The sequence below is a fragment of the Schistocerca americana genome, chromosome 5 (assembly GCF_021461395.2).
Source record: "Schistocerca americana isolate TAMUIC-IGC-003095 chromosome 5, iqSchAmer2.1, whole genome shotgun sequence".
Taxonomy (NCBI): Eukaryota; Metazoa; Arthropoda; class Insecta; order Orthoptera; family Acrididae; genus Schistocerca; species Schistocerca americana.
The window spans coordinates 204,316,763-204,333,588 of record NC_060123.1 but is presented as its reverse complement, the minus strand read 5'-3'; the positions used below and the strand labels follow the sequence as shown (position 1 = coordinate 204,333,588).

At 44.2% G+C, this 16,826-nt stretch overlaps 1 protein-coding gene across 2 annotated transcripts in view; it reads left to right on the top strand.

The window, feature by feature from the left end:
• The first annotated feature begins 3,668 nt into the window (after positions 1–3,668).
• Positions 3,669–16,826, top strand: part of LOC124616700 — a 55,495-nt gene continuing 42,337 nt past the window's right edge. For both annotated transcript variants that reach the window (XM_047145043.1, XM_047145042.1), the window contains exon 1: positions 3,669–3,805. In XM_047145043.1, coding sequence (XP_047000999.1) covers positions 3,685–3,805 — 121 coding nt within the window. In that variant the 5' untranslated portion in view covers positions 3,669–3,684. The remainder of the gene's footprint in view (positions 3,806–16,826) is intronic.

The window sequence follows — 16,826 nt, the reverse complement described above, 5'->3', positions numbered from 1 at the left end:
TCGGACAAGTTAACTGTATCTCAGGGTAACGTTCAACATAAAGTTGACGTGCTGTGTCCGCAATCCCGATATTAGGTCGTACACGTACTGCATATTCTTCATTTCAGAGAGTGAAAACTTTATTTTCATGTTTTTAATGGCAGTTAATGTAAATCAGAACAAACGACTATCAGACAAAATAAAACAAATGCCATGACCAACTGTAAACAAGTAAGTGAGTAAAAATGCACATCTGAGGTAAATTACACAACCAAGAGTCACTATAGGGCATTCTTTTCATACCTTTCATTTGCGGATCCACTTTCATTTGAACTTTTTGTAACGTTTTCCATATTCTTAGATTTCCGGAAAGCGTTTGAAACGGTGTCACACTGCCGACTGTTGATGAAGGGCCGAGCATCCTGTTTAGGTTCCCAGATATATGAGTAGGTCGAAGACCTTTTGATCAATTGAACACAGTTCATTGTCCTCGACGACGAGTGTTCATCGGATACAAGAGTATCATCCGGAGTGCCCCAGGGACATGTGATAGGATCGCTCTTATTCTCCGCCGGCCCTGGTGGCCGAGCGGCTCTAGGCGCTACAGTCTGTAATAGTGCGGCCGCTACGGTCGCAGGTTCGAATCCTCCCTCTGGCATGGATGTGTGTGATGTCCTTAGGCTAGTTAGGTTTAAGTAGTTCTAAGTTCTAGGGGACTAATGACATTACAAGTTAAGTCCCATAGTGCTCAGAGCCACTTGAACCATCTTATTGTCTACATACATTAATTATCTGATGGACAGGGTGAGCAGCAGTTTATGGCTGGTTGCCGATGACGCTGTGACGTACGGCAAGTCGTCGTCATTGAGCGACGATAGCAGAATACAAGATGACGTAGTCAGAATTTCTGGTTGGTGTGATTAATGTCAACTTGGTCTAAATGTAGAAAAATGTAAGTTAATGCGGATAAGTAGGGAAAACGATCCTGTGACGATCGAATACAGCATTATTAGGGTGCTGCTTGAAATAGTCACGTCGATTAAATATCTAGAAGTAACGTTACAAAGGGATATGAAATGGAATGGGCACGCCAGGTTGATAGCAGAGAAGGTGAATGCTCGACTTCATTTTATTGGGAGAATTTTGAGAAAGTGTAGCTCATCTTTAAAGGAGACGGCGTATGGAACACTAGTACGACCCATTCTTGAGTACTGCTCCAGTGTTTGGGACCCTTACCAGGTCGGATTAAAGAAAACATCGAAGAAATTCAGAGGCGTGCTGCTGGATTTGATACCGGTAGGTTCGATCAGTGCGGAAGCAGCACGGGGATGTTTCGTGAACGCAAATTGTCATCCCTGTAAAGGAGACGATGCTCTTTTGGCGAGGCACTGTTGTGGAAATTTGGAGAACCAGCATTTAAGGCGGACTGCAGAACGGTTCTACAGCCGCCAACGTAGATTTCGCATAAGGATCACGAAGATAAGACACGAGAAATTAGGACTGTTACGGAGGCTTTTAGACAGTCGTTTCTCCCTCGCTCTATTGGCGAGTGGAACAGAGAAGGAAATGATGAGTACTAGTAGTACCTGGTACCCTCCACCAGGCACCGTTTGGTGACTTGCGGAGTGTGTATGCAGATGTAGATAAGTGTTAGTGCAAAAGATCATAGACCGAGTACTGCTGACTTCTAGCAGTTCAAGGACTATGCAGTCTATGGGTACAGAAACGTCGGGTAGACAGTAAACGAAGGGACATGAGCTGCGTATTCAGAGATGGGATGCTATATGTGAAGAGAATGTGACTATCGTTTTCGAATTTTCATTTGTTTAACATATTATCAAACGAGGTGAACGCTTTGACTTACGTGGTGTAAAATGTAAGTAAGGACTGTGCATTTTAAAAGCTAAAAAATTAAAACTGCCGTTTCCATCGGACGATTCTTTCTAACCGAAGCAACAAGCTCCAAGCTATTTCGTCCACGTCAGTGGAAGCACAATATCTCTGATAGAAACTCGAACACTTGTGACATTGAGAGCCTCTGACGTTAATTTCTACCGGACGTTCCAATATCTTTGTCTGGCAGAACACCAAGCAAAGATCATCCGTTTACATACAGGCATACTCCACAAGCCACCTTATAGCGCGTGACTGGTACCACGACATTTTTCCCCCTTCCCTGTTCCATTAGCGGATGGCCCGTGGGAAGAATGATTGTCAAGAAACCTCTGCATGGGCTCTATTTCTCTGGCTTTTCTCGTTCTGGTCATTGCGCAAAACGTATGTAAGAGGAAGAAATATGGTACCCGACTCTTCCCGGAACGACTCTCTCTGAATTTGACAGTAAACCACTCTCTTATTCCCATAGACTATGTCTGAGCATTTCCGCAACACTCGCGCGCCTACTAAACGATCCTGTATCGAAACACGCCCATCTTCATTGGATCTTCTCTATCTCGTCTATCAATTCAACCAGGCGGGGGTCATATCGGCCGGTCGTACCGTTGTGCCTTCAAGGCTTGTAGGGGCGGAGTTTAGTTTTAGGCAGTGCTTTTTTTCTATAAAAAAGATTAAGGGTACTCCGACATAGGATATAATGCAGCGAAAATTACTAATAACTGAAGCATGGGATACTACCCGTCTGCTTTTAGCCATGACGTCATCACTTTCGTCATCCACTGTTGTTGAACTTCCTGGCTTTACACTGGCACACGAATTATTGACAGTATTTGGTTTTTTAGATGCAGGAGAACAAGTAAAATAGTTTGTTACTTTTCTGCTCATCTCTTACCTCCAACTTAAATTACAAGTTGCAACGAAAGACAGGACACACTGTAAAACTTCGCACAACCGACAAGAACGGAACATCAAACGGATACGAATAAAGAACAACAAAACAAAGATGGGTATCAATCGCGAAGGATCATGGTAGCGGGACTGTAGAGACATCTATCGCCCACTATTAGCGGGCGAGGTCACTACATGCTTGTCGAACTGGCTGACAGCGATTCAGTTGTCGAGAACGGTTGACGCAGCTTCGAAGTGCTTGAAACAGTCAACGACATCGCGTTCCCACCAAAAACTGCACTGGTATCGTTCGTGTTGCAATTACCAACACGAAAAAATGAAATAATAAATTTACGTCTGTGACATAAATCCTTGGCACTCTTCCAAGTTCTCAATATCGTAAAAAAATTACTTTGTCGACGAAAAAGTTTAGGGGTGCGCATCCCCCAGCGTTCCCCCAGAAAAACAGCACTGGTTTAGATGTCATAGATTGATGTGCAATACTCAAGAACCAGTCGAACAAGAATTATGTGAGATATTATTTTCGTGAATGAATTACATTTACTGTATTTAAGATTACAGCTTATATTACATGGTCACTGCATCTGAGGTCGTTGCGGATGGTTACTCGTAGGTCAGTTAGAAGTGTCTTCGGCGGCTTTGCGTAATTGTTTTTTGGGAAAGCATTACGTGGCGGACGTAGCCTGCTTCCTAGCACGTTATCCTTTCGACACGTAGCTTGATAAAGCGTCATTGCTGACGAATGACGCGAGGTCACGCCCGCGTCTGACCGGTGACCGTTTCACGTGGTATTCCTGGCGGTGACGGGGCCGCATTTGCATTCCCGGCGCGCTACGTCGTCACAGCCACGTGACGCTGAGCGGCGCAACGGGCGCGCCTCCAGCGACCGCCGTTCTGCGCATGCGCGGCATCGAGTCAGTCTCATATTTCCCCTCACCGGCTCGTCCTCGCTTGCAGTTTGTGTCCTGCAGCTTTCGAGAGTATACCGCTGTAGATTCGCGCTCGACAACCATGGCAGTCGGTAAGGAAAACAGCAATAACAGCTTTGATTTTGCTTGCCACTATCAACTGCTATGTTTACGTAAATATTATGGGTTGATAACCGTAAACTAGTTCCGTAGAAGACAGGGATGTATATTCGCCGTAGCAGTCTCTTCCTTGCACCGTCGAGTGATGTGGCGCAGAGGGCAGCACACTGGACTCGTAGTCGGCAGAACGACGGTTCAGACCCGTAAAAAATAATAGAGGTGGAGCCCCTCCACTCCCACACCGGCATGATGGCAAACTCAAAAGGTGTACTGCCATCTCTGCATAATGTGAGGTGTCGCAGGATGTGGGTACTATGATGTTTGCGTACGGCTGGTTAAGGTTAACGATTAATACGCGCTCATCTGGAGATAGATTGGGTCGAAAGTCGAACGAAGGGTAGCGGTTTGAAGGGCAGAGGGGGAAAAAAAAGGGCCAAGGTAAGAGCTAATGGAAAAAAACTTCTGCGATAGTTTGGTCTGGTAGTAAGAGCAGCAGCGGATGTCTTGCTACCTGCGACAGGTCTTGCAAGGGTAGGCTTTGATAGTAGTGGGTATCATGCATGTCGATACCTTTGACGTTGTGCGGTGCTGTTACTCAGCGGCTGGCGCTGGGTGCCGGTGTTGATCTCTCGGTCAGCGTCAACATACCTGTAACAGGTTCATCATCGTTTTGTGTCCGATAGGTCATATATCAGATGCACAGTGTAGGGTGATGTTGGCGATTTGTTTGTGCGTCAGTGGGCGAGCTCGTCGGTTTCCCTGCTGTAGCCTGTTGGTCGGCTGCAATAGTAGCTGGTATATCCAGTCAACGTTGCTGATATACAGGAGCTTGCCGACGTTTGTCGCTTGTTGTATGTTAGCTTGCCATAGGTAGTTACGCCCTACCTAGTAGTGTCTTTGGGCGCTTATGCTTCTACCTATGGTGGTTCAGACCCGTGTCCGGCCATAAAGATTTAGGTTTTTCGTGATTTCCCTAAATCGCTCCAGCGGCGGGATGCTTCCTTTGAGAGGACACGGCCGATTCCCTTCCTCACCCGTGAAACATTCCGAGCGTGTGCTGCGTCTCTAATGACCTCACTGTCGACGGGACGTTAAACGCTAATCGTCCTTCCTTCCTCACGCACAGCAAAATAATGCCGTGACGTGTTAGACGTCGATGTCATCTTATAAGGGAAGCTAATAGTGGAAAAGTTCCATGCAACTTCACAACCTTATATCCTAGTCAATAATATTCCGCTTTAACATCTGTGTTCTTTTCTACTATTTAACTGCCCATTGATGGTCGTAAATCGTAAGATTCCTGTAGTTCGATACGTATTATGCTGAGCATGTCACCTTCGTCCAGTCGCTATATGCGAGACATCAAGCAGTGTATCGGAAATATGGTGGCTTTCGTACGGATGTCGGTAAACGGTCTCTAAGGAACACCTGAAAGCTTATTTCGATTCTTGATATGGCATTAAGTGAAGAGTTAAAATATGCAAAGATATCCTGTATTTACGGAGACTTCTTTTGACGAAAAGTTTGAACTGATATTGTAAAGCTACATCTACCTTGGTTAATAATACGGCTGTTTTAATGTAAATTTGTTGCATTGTGTATAGTGTAGAGAAAACGGCAACTAATGACTATTACTAAACCATTAAAGCACAATACAATGCTGCTAACATTATTGTACATACTATTTCGTCTAATTCTGGTAGAATTAGTACTTCTTGTCGTATTACTGTGCAAGTGAAAGTTCTTCAAACTCCGCTCGCACCAGAGTTGTCAAAGACGAGAATCTTCGCCTATAATGTCTTGGCAGAGGTTGCGTAAGAAATCAGATAATTCCCTTGTAGATACTCTTTGAAAGACGTCTTGGAAACTTTATGAAACAGCCAGCTACATTCGCGAAATGATTTCTTAATTGGAGCGCCTAAAAGTTTTGCCTGTTAAAATCGAGGTTCAGTCGTTGGTGCCTGTGGCGTCCTCACGCCCAGAGCCTGTGTCCCATGGTGGGCGTGGCCTGCCGCGCTGACGTGGCCGTTGGCGAAGCCGAAGCTCGCCCTTTGCCGGCAGCGGCAGCTGCAGTGCAGTCGATCGCACCCTTGCTGGGCACGGCCGGGGGCGACTTACGGGTGGCCGGCGCCCCCGGGCCGGATCGAACGAAGGTCCTCGCTGCGCAGTTAGCGCACCTGGTTTGCGGTAGGCCGCCCTAACCGAAAATCCAGAATCGTTCTTTTCTAGCTCTGCCTCATACCGAGTGACGTATTCCATTGTGTAGGTCGTTTACGAGAGGATGCGCCTTGGCAATCAAATTTAGGAAACCTTAATAATGAAATGCGTCTACTGCCTTCTTGTAGCGTTTTTACTGTGATGGCTGTGTACATTCCAAAGTCACAGCTTAATCGTATTGGCGTTAGTTTTTATTTAAGGAACTTCATTGTGCTTTCAACACGCCGGGAACGCGTGTCTTGTTGACATCGCAATGAAATTCATTGCATAAAAACTGCAGCTCAGATGATAGGCCAAATGAGGCGGTTAGCGGTTAGACGACTGGGATCGTTTTTGGGGGAGGGTGATATGAACCGACATTCAGTTCCTCAGTGAGGTTTTCCATGACATCGAAATGTACACTAGCGTGTAGTAAAACGCTGTAAAAAGACACGCGGATTTTATGATTAAGGGCTCCACTTCATTGTCTGGCACCCCCAGAGTTGTTGCTGTGGAGACCACGAAATCAGTTGTAGGTTTCCTTTGGTTTACCTTAGTCAATTCATCTGAATGCTCGAATGGTTCTTTGGAAGAGCCCTCAACCAATTACTTCGCCGGTGAACAAAACTAGTGCTGTGTCCCTAATGACGCCGACGTAGAAGTGACGTAAGGATTTGGATTGGATTGATTTGGGGGAAGAGGTTGGGTTGATTTGCGGGGAAGAGACCAAACAGCGAGGTCATCGGTCTCATCGGATTAGGGAAGGAAGTCGGCCGTGCCCTGTCAAAGGAACCATCCCAGCATTTGCCTAAAGCGATTTAGGGAAATCACGGAAAACCTAAATCAGGATGGCCGGACGTGGGATTGAACCGTCGTCCTCCCGAATGCGAGCCCAGTGTGCTAACCACTGCGCCACCTCGCTCGGTAGACGTAAGGAAACTTTACTTCCAGAGAGAAAAATATTAGAAAACCTGGAAGGTTTCGCTAGAACTGATTGACACTGACGCAATGGAAGCAGACGTTGATAAGACTTGTGGTATACCATTGCAGATGTGTTGGGTTTCCTCCAGATGTCACTGATTTCTTTTGCATGTTTTCTTTATGAAAGATGAATAGTGGTTAGAGGACAAAGGTCATTTTCAGTAGGGGTGTAGTACAAACTAACGTGAACGAAATCAGTGGAAGTTGGTAGTAAACCACAACAATCTCCTGAACGAAGAAAAGTTAAAGATTGGCTTACGTTGGAAACTCGCATCAGTGTAAGCGGAAAATAACTATTTCAAGATGAAAATTCATTTCACGTAGGCATTCTTGTATCAGGCCTAGAGCGTAAAGAAGACTCTAAAAATCGAAGTGAAATACCTGTAATTTGCGTAAAAATGTAGTGTTCATGAATTTTGTGTGCAAGAATGCAAGTCCGAAGGAATATTGCATTGTTCTTCTTGAACACTGAAACATCGTATTCTCGTTAAGTCAGCGACGAGTCCATCAGCAACCTATGCTACTTTGTTCGTCCACGTTCCTGCAACCTCCAGTCTCATTTTGTAGCAACCTCCGTCCTTCCTTCCCACCCACTCGACACATCTTGATCTATGCTTGGCTGGTTCCCACAGTGACGTCACGCTTTGATTATTTGAACAGTGTTGTCAAGCTGTCGAGGTTGTCTATTTGTGGGCGTCGATGTTGATCACAGTGTGGACAGAGAGAGAGAGAGAGAGAGAGAGAGAGAGAGAGAGAGAGACCACGAAAATATTCGCTTTTTCCCCGAACCGTGAAGGAGGATGTGCAATCCAGACTGAAGTCTGTAGTGTGTACAGTTCGCAGCGCGCTCCTTACGTTTAGGCAGTCGGTCAGAATTACCTGTGTTATTCCTGATTCATTGTCGAGCGGTTAACTATCTATTAGCACACACATGTCAGAGACAGCGCAAACATTTGTTGAGCATTGCGCAGTGCGCTCCTCGCTTGTTCTCTGACGTAACAAAGTGGCAGCGCATAGACGCGTAGGCGAATTGCCGAGTACGAGTCGCTCTCTGGCGGTGAGCGCTTGTTCCGTAATCGTAAGGAAAGAAGCTTCCAGAGCATTTCCCAACTGCCGACAAGGGCAGCTGCGACCTCTGGGCAGGCTAGCGGCTGCACCTGCTGGATGCGCTGCGGCGCGTGACCGTTTCGCGCTCCCTCTGCACGCAGTCTGCAGAGCGAGACAAACGCCTCTCGCTGAGCGTTCTTTGGTGTGTGTATCTGTCGTCGTGGTTTTCGAACCTGTTCACGCTACTCGAATCATTCCAGCTACTCACACAGGTCTTTGTGGAGCTCTGTTTTCCAGCTGAATTCATATTTTCTGGAGAGGTTTCAACTCCAGTCGGGTGACCCTAATTCACGGAATCAAAGCGAAAGGTTGATGACCTGTTATGTCAAAACTACTTTCCTATCGACCGTTTCCATCCACCTCACTAAACTTTCTTCAACGCTTTCCCAGTGATGCCTTTCCAAACTGCTACTCTGCCGTGCAATTCTCCTGTTTTCGTTTTGGCCATATGAGGACTATCTTAGTTTGAATCAGCTTCTGTCCTGGTCTTTATCCTCGCGCGATAATCTTTCATTCTCACACCGTGCAATATTATTGGATCATATGGCCATGATATTTTTGTCCTGGTTCTAATTCTCCTTTGGAAATTTATGGTAGCCGGCCGCTGTGGCCGAGCGGTTCTAGACGCTTCAGTCCGGAACCGCGCTGCTGCTGCTACGGTCGCAGGTTCGAATCCTGCCTCGGGCATGGATGTGTGTGTTGTCCTTAGGTTAGTTGGGTTTAAGTAGTTCTAAGTCTAGGGGACTGATAACCTCAAATGTTAAGTCCCATAATGCTTGGAGCCATTTTTTTTTTATTTATTTTTTTTTTTTTTTGCATTTTTGTTTTCAAAGCCATCCTGTTGTCGATCTTTCTCCTTACTATCTTTTTCTATATCCCTTTGTACTTCTTGGATCCAGCGTACTTTCGTTCCATCGATCATAAGAAACTTTACATCAGATGTCTCAGCTTCCTCTGGTTCATGCTGACGATGAGATAATCTCGTCACTGGGCTCAAAACTATTTTCAACCAAACATTTCTTTATATGTAGGAATCAGTGCAAGTCAGGAGGATTCAGTCCGGGCGCTTTTCATGAATGTTCCAACAGTCTGTACTTAAAATCGGTTTCCCACTTCCAAAGCAGCCATGTAAGAGGTTGCAATTTCGTGATGACTTCTTTAAATTTAGACCTTTCTTTCATCCAATTCCCCCAGAAATCTTCATACATTTGTCGCTCATTATATTGAAATTTGTAAGATAATCAGTAAGTATAATTCCTTCTGCTACATCATAGTAAACACAGGCCATGGCTTAAACGCTGCCTTTTCGTGCAGGCATACCGGCTTCTGTCTTCTTACTTTGTCGCATAGATTGTAACTAGAAACATGGATCACGTCTGATCTGCAGTAACAAACCAGAGCATCAAATCACTTGGATCCTTTTAAAACGCTTTAAACAATGCTGAGAACTTCGTTCTTTGTTTTTACTTTTATTCAGAAAAGGGCCCCAGTATTTGAAAAAAGTTTCCTGTAGCTAATTCTTCATGTCAGTTGTACCATATTCGTCCGTCTGATGTGCCTATGGAGTCAGCTGTTCCACACACTTTTAATCACTGCTCGGCCTGCACTGCATTGTGCACTTTCTCAATGTCTTCATCTGTGGCTGCTGTCCAGGGACGTCCTTCACTGTCACATTAAACGTAGCCCTGTCTCTCTTAATTTCTACAGGCTATTGTTTGAGATTGAATCAACCGTCCTCTTATAAAATCACTGATTTTGGATGACGTACTTTGGAGGTAAACCGACCACACCAAAGAATTTTAAGACTGAGCGGTATTTCAGTTTATCTATTCCGAAAAACCATATTAACAAATTATGTACCCAACGGTGAAAGAAGCTATATTTCAAAGTTAGTAATCAGATGGACAAAACTTACGGTGACGTTTAGAGAGATACTGGCGCGTTGCCCTGTTACGTAAACAAACTTGCAACGAGCAGTCATTGATTATAGCACGGTAGATAAACCAATGAACAGGCAACTTTTCTGCAGCTTTGGAAAATGCCTAAATTTACGGTTGGGAAATTGGAACCTGTGAGACGACCTAATGCCTGGGCGATGTTAAAAGTGACACGAAAGTATTGTGGTGGTGAACGCTATAAATGATACTCCATATAGTCTTTGGCAGAAACGTATGTTTGGAGACATAGACGAATTCCTGTTTTGAAAGATCATGTTCATACGAGGGGAAACATCAAACATTATTTGTATAGAATGACAACTAGATAAATCCTAGATTATGATATGCACGCACTCCTAAGGTCGATGTTGTAATCTTAGTATTCGTAGATTTTACGCAGAAACGTTTCAGTGGGAAGCTGCCGATAACGCTTACTCTACGCAGTGCTTATAACTCAAACCCTGCACAAGCAGTTTGCATCGTCGACTAAGGAGAAATCAGTAAGCTAGCTAGCCACTGAATCGCCAGTTGCGTACGTGGGGAGCAAATGATTTAAGATAAAACATGCAGCCGTATCCGGAATAGGAAAGAAGTGTTGGCAGTATTCCTACACGCGCAATATCCCAGCGTAATGTAGGCAAAGTTTCGCCGGAATAATTCGGAACTATCGGAAGAAATAAAATCTAGAATAGAGGAAATTGTGAGATTTAGTAATTACCTAGTATTTCGGAATTAATCATTAATTACCGGTAAGGATGCTACTTTTTCTTAATAAAAACTACCCTTGAAAGTATCTGAACGCTGTTTCCTCTTTTTAAGAAGTAACTAGTTATTTATGCAGCCACGGTCTCAACTTATTAATTTTCTACAAAATTACATTAATCATAAATTAAAATATCAACATTTTTGAAGATGCTTGTTGCTAATTCCGTCAGTCTGATCCTTCATAAAACCTTCTGCTACTAAGAGCACTAGCATAAAACAGGTTTTCTTAAACAAATACAAACGCACATAAATCATTATCTACCCCTTTTTTTATCGAACCACCAACATTCAGAAACGGCGAAAGTTTGCTTACTAGTATTCACTATTGATCAGAAAAGCGACCAATATCAACAGTGTGCAATGTTATTAATGTTTTATTAAAATTCTAATACACCTGTTGCAATACATGTAGACTCTCGAAATCCTCAGACTAAAAGTCTGATGAATGGGATGAAAATTTACTCTATTGAAGAAGTTTCATGACGCTAAACTTCATCCCCAAACGCTTCTTGAAAATGGAAATAGACTGTAGTGCGATAGTGCCAAATCAGAGGATACTATGTGATGAGTACTTCACAAGATGGTATGTTTATTAACCACATTTCGAAACCTGGTTCCTCCACTTTTTTGTGGAGGGTCATCAATTTTTGTAGGTACACTGCTGAGTAATTCTCCTTCATCAAATTCCTCTAAGATACAGCCAGCACATTCCAGCGATATCTGAATTCGATATTCATGAAAGTTCCCAAATCTCCCCTTTCCATCCTACAAATGGTGCCGTCGTTTATCGGGATAGGGACAGATACCCGTTTAAAAGAAGATTCACGATTATTGGTGAAGAAATGGACGTTCTTTAAGAACTAACCCAGTTCGTCATTAAGGCACACACTTGTCTGTAATGTTGCCTGTCAACATTTATTCTTCGCTTCATTTCCTGCCGGAGATTGCACATTTGTGACTAACGGAGCAACAGTTTACCTTCGTTGATGTGGAACGCAATAATGAACTTGCCGCCGTCTATAGACGGCAGTATCGATTTAATAAGTCACAGCTGCAAAATACTAACACGATTTCTTTACAGACGAATGGAAAAACTAGTAGAAGCCAACCTCGGGGAAGATCAGTTTGGATTCCGTAGAAACACTGGAACACGTGAGGCAATACTGACCTTACGACTTATCTTAGAAGAAAGATTAAGGAAAGGCAAACCTACGTTTCTAGCATTTGTAGACTTAGAGAAAGCTTTTGACAATGTTGACTGGAATACCCTCTTTTAAATTCTGAAGGTGGCAGGGGTATAAAGGGAGCGAAAGGCTGTTTACAATTTGTACAGAAACCAGATGGCAGTTATAAGAGTCGAGGGACATGAAAGGGAAGCAGTGGTTGGGAAGGGAGTAAGACAGGGTTGTAGCCTCTCCCCGATATTGTTCAATCTGTATATTGAGCAAGCAGTAAAGGAAACAAAAGAAAAATTCGGAGTAGGTATTAAAATTCATGGAGAAGAAATAAAAACTTTGAGGTTCGCCGATGACATTGTAATTCTTTCAGAGACAGCAAAGGACTTGGAAGAGCAGTTGAATGGAATGGACAGTGTCTTGAAAGGAGGATATAAGATGAACATCAACAAAAGCAAAACAAGGATAATGGAATGTAGTCGAATTAAGTCGGGTGATGCTGAGGGAATTAGATTAGGAAATGAGACACTTAAAGTAGTAAAGGAGTTTTGCTATTTGGGGAGCAAAATAACTGATGATGGTCGAAGTAGAGAGGATATAAAATGTAGGCTGGCAATGGCAAGGAAAGCGTTTCTGAAGAAGAGAAATTTGTTAACATCCAGTATAGATTTAAGTGTCAGGAAGTCATTTCTGTAAGTATTCGTATGGAGTGTAGCCATGTATGGAAGTGAAACATGGACGATAAATAGTTTGGACAAGAAGAGAATAGAAGCTTTCGAAATGTGGTGCTACAGAAGAATGCTGAAGATTAGATGGGTAGATCACATAACTAATGAGGAAGTATTGAACAGGGTTGGGGAGAAGAGAAGTTTGTGGCACAACTTGACCAGAAGAAGGGATCGGTTGGTAGGACATGTTCTGAGGCAGCAAGGGATCACCAATTTAGTATTGGAGGGCATCGTGGAGGGTAAAAATCGTAGAGTGAGACCAAGAGATGAATACACTAAGCAGATTCAGAAGGATGTAGGTTGCAGTAGGTACTGGGAGATGAAAAAGCTTGCACAGGATAGAGTAGCATGGAGAGCTGCATCAAACCAGTCTCAGGACTGAAGACCACAACAACAACAACAACAACATCGATACTTCTGGCGCACCTTTAGACCACACTATCGATACTTTGGCACACTGAAATAGAGCGCACACAATCTGATCAGGGAACGCCGCCCCCTCCCCACCACACGGACGCACACGATATGTATGCAGGTCGCTGAGCGGAGCTACGCGAACCAAATGTGGATGCGTGCAGTGTTGGTGCTGAGAGTGGGCACGGTGGAGGCTAGCGGGCCAACTCGCCCGCCTCCGCGTCGCTGGTCGGCAACCCACGACTGCAGTGTAGCTGCCACAGTCTGCTCCGTAATCTCGCTCTGCATCATCTCCGGTGGTCTGCACTGCTGCCAACTTTCGCTAGAATTACTTTTCCCCACAAGAAGTCTAAGACGATAGCAACTGACAACTAGTATAGCAAATAATAAGACATTTACAACCTCATACTTAACACCAGCTGGAAAATGAGACTATTGGAGCTCATAAAAAGGCGAATTTGTTCCTGTTTAAAAGACTGAAAATTGAGGTACCGGCTGCCCCATTCTACCTACAACATGTCAAAATTTTAGGGAAAATTTTTAGATGCGAATATGTTCGGCCTCTTTCTAACATGCAGCTCACCTCGCACCCCCACAGCCTTCCCTAAGAGTAACTCACTCATACCCACTACTCCATCGGTGTAAGTTGTTCTGCTCATCTACTCCCACTTGTCCATTCGCACTCACTCATTCAGCCCAACTCATCATCTCTTTGTGTCTCTCTGCCGCTGTCTCTTGTCTCACAGCCACGGTGTCCTTCGTCCTGTCCCACTATTAGTGTCTCCCGCTTGCTCTCTTACTGCTACTATCCCATTCATTCCTTCCCATTGCTGATGTCTCTTCTCATTGTCACCAGCTCTCTTGTTCGGTATCATTGTCGTAGACTCGGTCTCTCATTATTACTGGCTCTCATCCACTTTCCCCTTATCTTTATTCCTCTCCCACTGGCACTGTCTTCTTCACTGTTCTGTCACTATCAATTATGTTCCACTGCCACTGTGTCTCTCTTTCTCCTTGCCCTCTGCGCTCTTTCTATAACACAGTCACTGTCTAGTGCCTTCCAATATTCATTACTTTTCTGTCTCCTTGCCACGGCCATTGTCTCCTCCACACTCAGCATAAAAAGCGCGAATATATTTGCATGCTAAATCTTTCGGGAAAAATTTTAAAGGTACCGAGGAAGGCAGAATGAGGCAGCTGGTACCCCATTTTTCAGTCAGTCGGTGTGGCCGAGGGGTTCTAGGCGCTTCAGTCTGAAACCGCGCGACCGCTACGGTCGCAGGTTCGAATCCTGCCTCGGGCATGGATGTGTGTGATGTCCTTAGGTTAGTTAGGTTTAAGTAGTTCTAACTTCAAGGGGACTGATGACCGTAGATGTTAAGTCCCATAGTGCTCAGAGCCATTTTTTGCTCAGAGCCATTTGAACCTTAGGATCGCGATGTAATGAATCGATCGTACAGCATTATCAGTGGTTGTTCAGCGGCCTGGTGCACGTCTATTTGACGCCACTTCGGCGATTTGCGCGTGATTAATGACGGTGAAAGGCGCTTGCCACGAACTTTCCCTAAGAGTTATTTATGGAACAAAGGGATATCGACAACGATATTCCTCTAATTCTGTGATTATATTGCCCAGATATTTTTCTTGTATTTTTGTTGAGCATCCTACTAAACCAGGAGATAAAAATTACACTATTGTGTTGCTAACGGAAGGACCACCTGGGTGGAAACGTAATTTGTCATCGCCAAAAGAATAACGCCACATACAATTGGCGTAGTCACTCTTCCCTACAGCGAAGTAGACTAAAGGGTTTTCTCGCTAGACAACAGACAGCCTGAAACCGTTTAGAGATGTCTTTCGTAGTATGACTCACCCGTAAGTCTAGTCACAGCGATAAGACTACAATCTTTTAAAAATAGCTTCTGGTGCTGCGGCCACTCGTCCCTCTGACCCCTCAGTGGCAGCACAGCAGCCAGTTGACTAATCAGCACTCTTGTCTTAACTGACTTAAGTGCCTAGAGAATATACCGTTAAGATTTGAGCGATTGGCTGCGGTTAGTTATTTAGATATCTGCTGCGGACAGCGAGAAAATGGTACTGCCTACGAACTAAATGGTGCCTCCACAAGCCCGTTAAGGTGCACCGTAGAGCACATGTAATGAAAACAGAATCAACCGATCTGTTCCATTTGCCTAATCTGAGGGAAGTGTGTAATACTCATACGTTGATCCTGTACTGTTGGACAGTGACACTGACAATCCTTCTGTTGGGTATACATGTGGTCCTTTGACAAAGGGCTATCCAAAACACGAGATCCTACCTTTCTACCACCAATAAAACCCGAGGTATGAGCCCTGAAAAAACCTCAGTTTTTATGCGCGGCGTTGTGGAACATATTGGTAGCGCTTGCTGTCGCATGCGTATCGGTAGTCATTTTTTTTATCTAGAAGGTTGATCGGGCGAACCAGGGGATAGCACGCTGCACCTCATCAAACGAAGAGCTGTCTATCGCACTTCTGTAAGCGACTCTATCGTTTATTTCTAATTGATGTAATACTACCCGATCGCATGAGAGCATTCGTTGGAAAAGACACACTTGGGAGCTTGAGTTATGTTATACTATGGTCAAGAATGTCTTGTCGGATTCCTTTGTGGTCCTGGCGAGTTGGAGTACGTTCTACTTCTCCAACAACATCGACACTGACAGTATAATGTACCCGGCGACAGAGGCGAACAAAGTATACCAGAAAACTAGTTTCTTAATAAGTCAATTATATTAAGGAACAGTGTGATTTGACACGCAATGTTTGTCTTAATATTTCTGTATAAGTTTGTAAAAACTTTCCATCTTGCTCTAGAGTACTCTGTTTGTAGATTTCCGTACAGAAAAGTTATCGCCGCGTCATTATTAAACACCGGACGCTTTCTTGCCTGTTGCTCTGAATGACTCAGGAAACCAAATGTTATTGAACAATATTTTGCAGTTAGGCGAAGGGAGAATGGCTTAAGCTTTTCAAGGGACTTCATATTTACTTCACTAACGGTCGTCCTCAGTAGGATTCATCTTAACGACCATTTTTACAATGTTCATAACGTGACATTTGTACCACATTATGACAAGAAACACTTGTAGCGAAATGGAATGTAAGGCAGACTCCTGGCTGCATTCATGAAAATAAACTCATATGAACTACTGATCCACCTGAAGGCAAGGATTTAAGCTCTTGAAACACGTCGTGGAGGAAAATGAAAACAAGTGACTAACACGAATAACTGCGGTGTCTTTTATATAATTGGTAATAAACTTCTCCTATTCACAGTTAAACATGGATGGAAATAAGGTTAGCATTCAGTAATGAACTGATAAAAGCTGGTGAATATCGTGATATGTTTAGATAGAAAATTGCACACGCTGCCAGTGGATAAATCGTGAGCAGCAGAGCAAGAGATGTTCATTCATATTCTTGGGCAACCGCTTCATCACTGGAGTCATATCCTGCAGTAGCGATTGACAGCGGCGCGTTTGTAACGATACCAGAGCGCAACTGGTTTCTAAGACCGGCTAGTCGGGTGACGTTGAGACATACCCGGAAGTATCGACAGACGTCAGATTCTGCTCTTACGTGTCGGGCAGCGCCAAGGGCGTTGTGTTTGCTGTACTCTGCCCGCCGTGCGGAAGGCGGAAGGCTTGCCGGTTTATTTCGGGCCGAG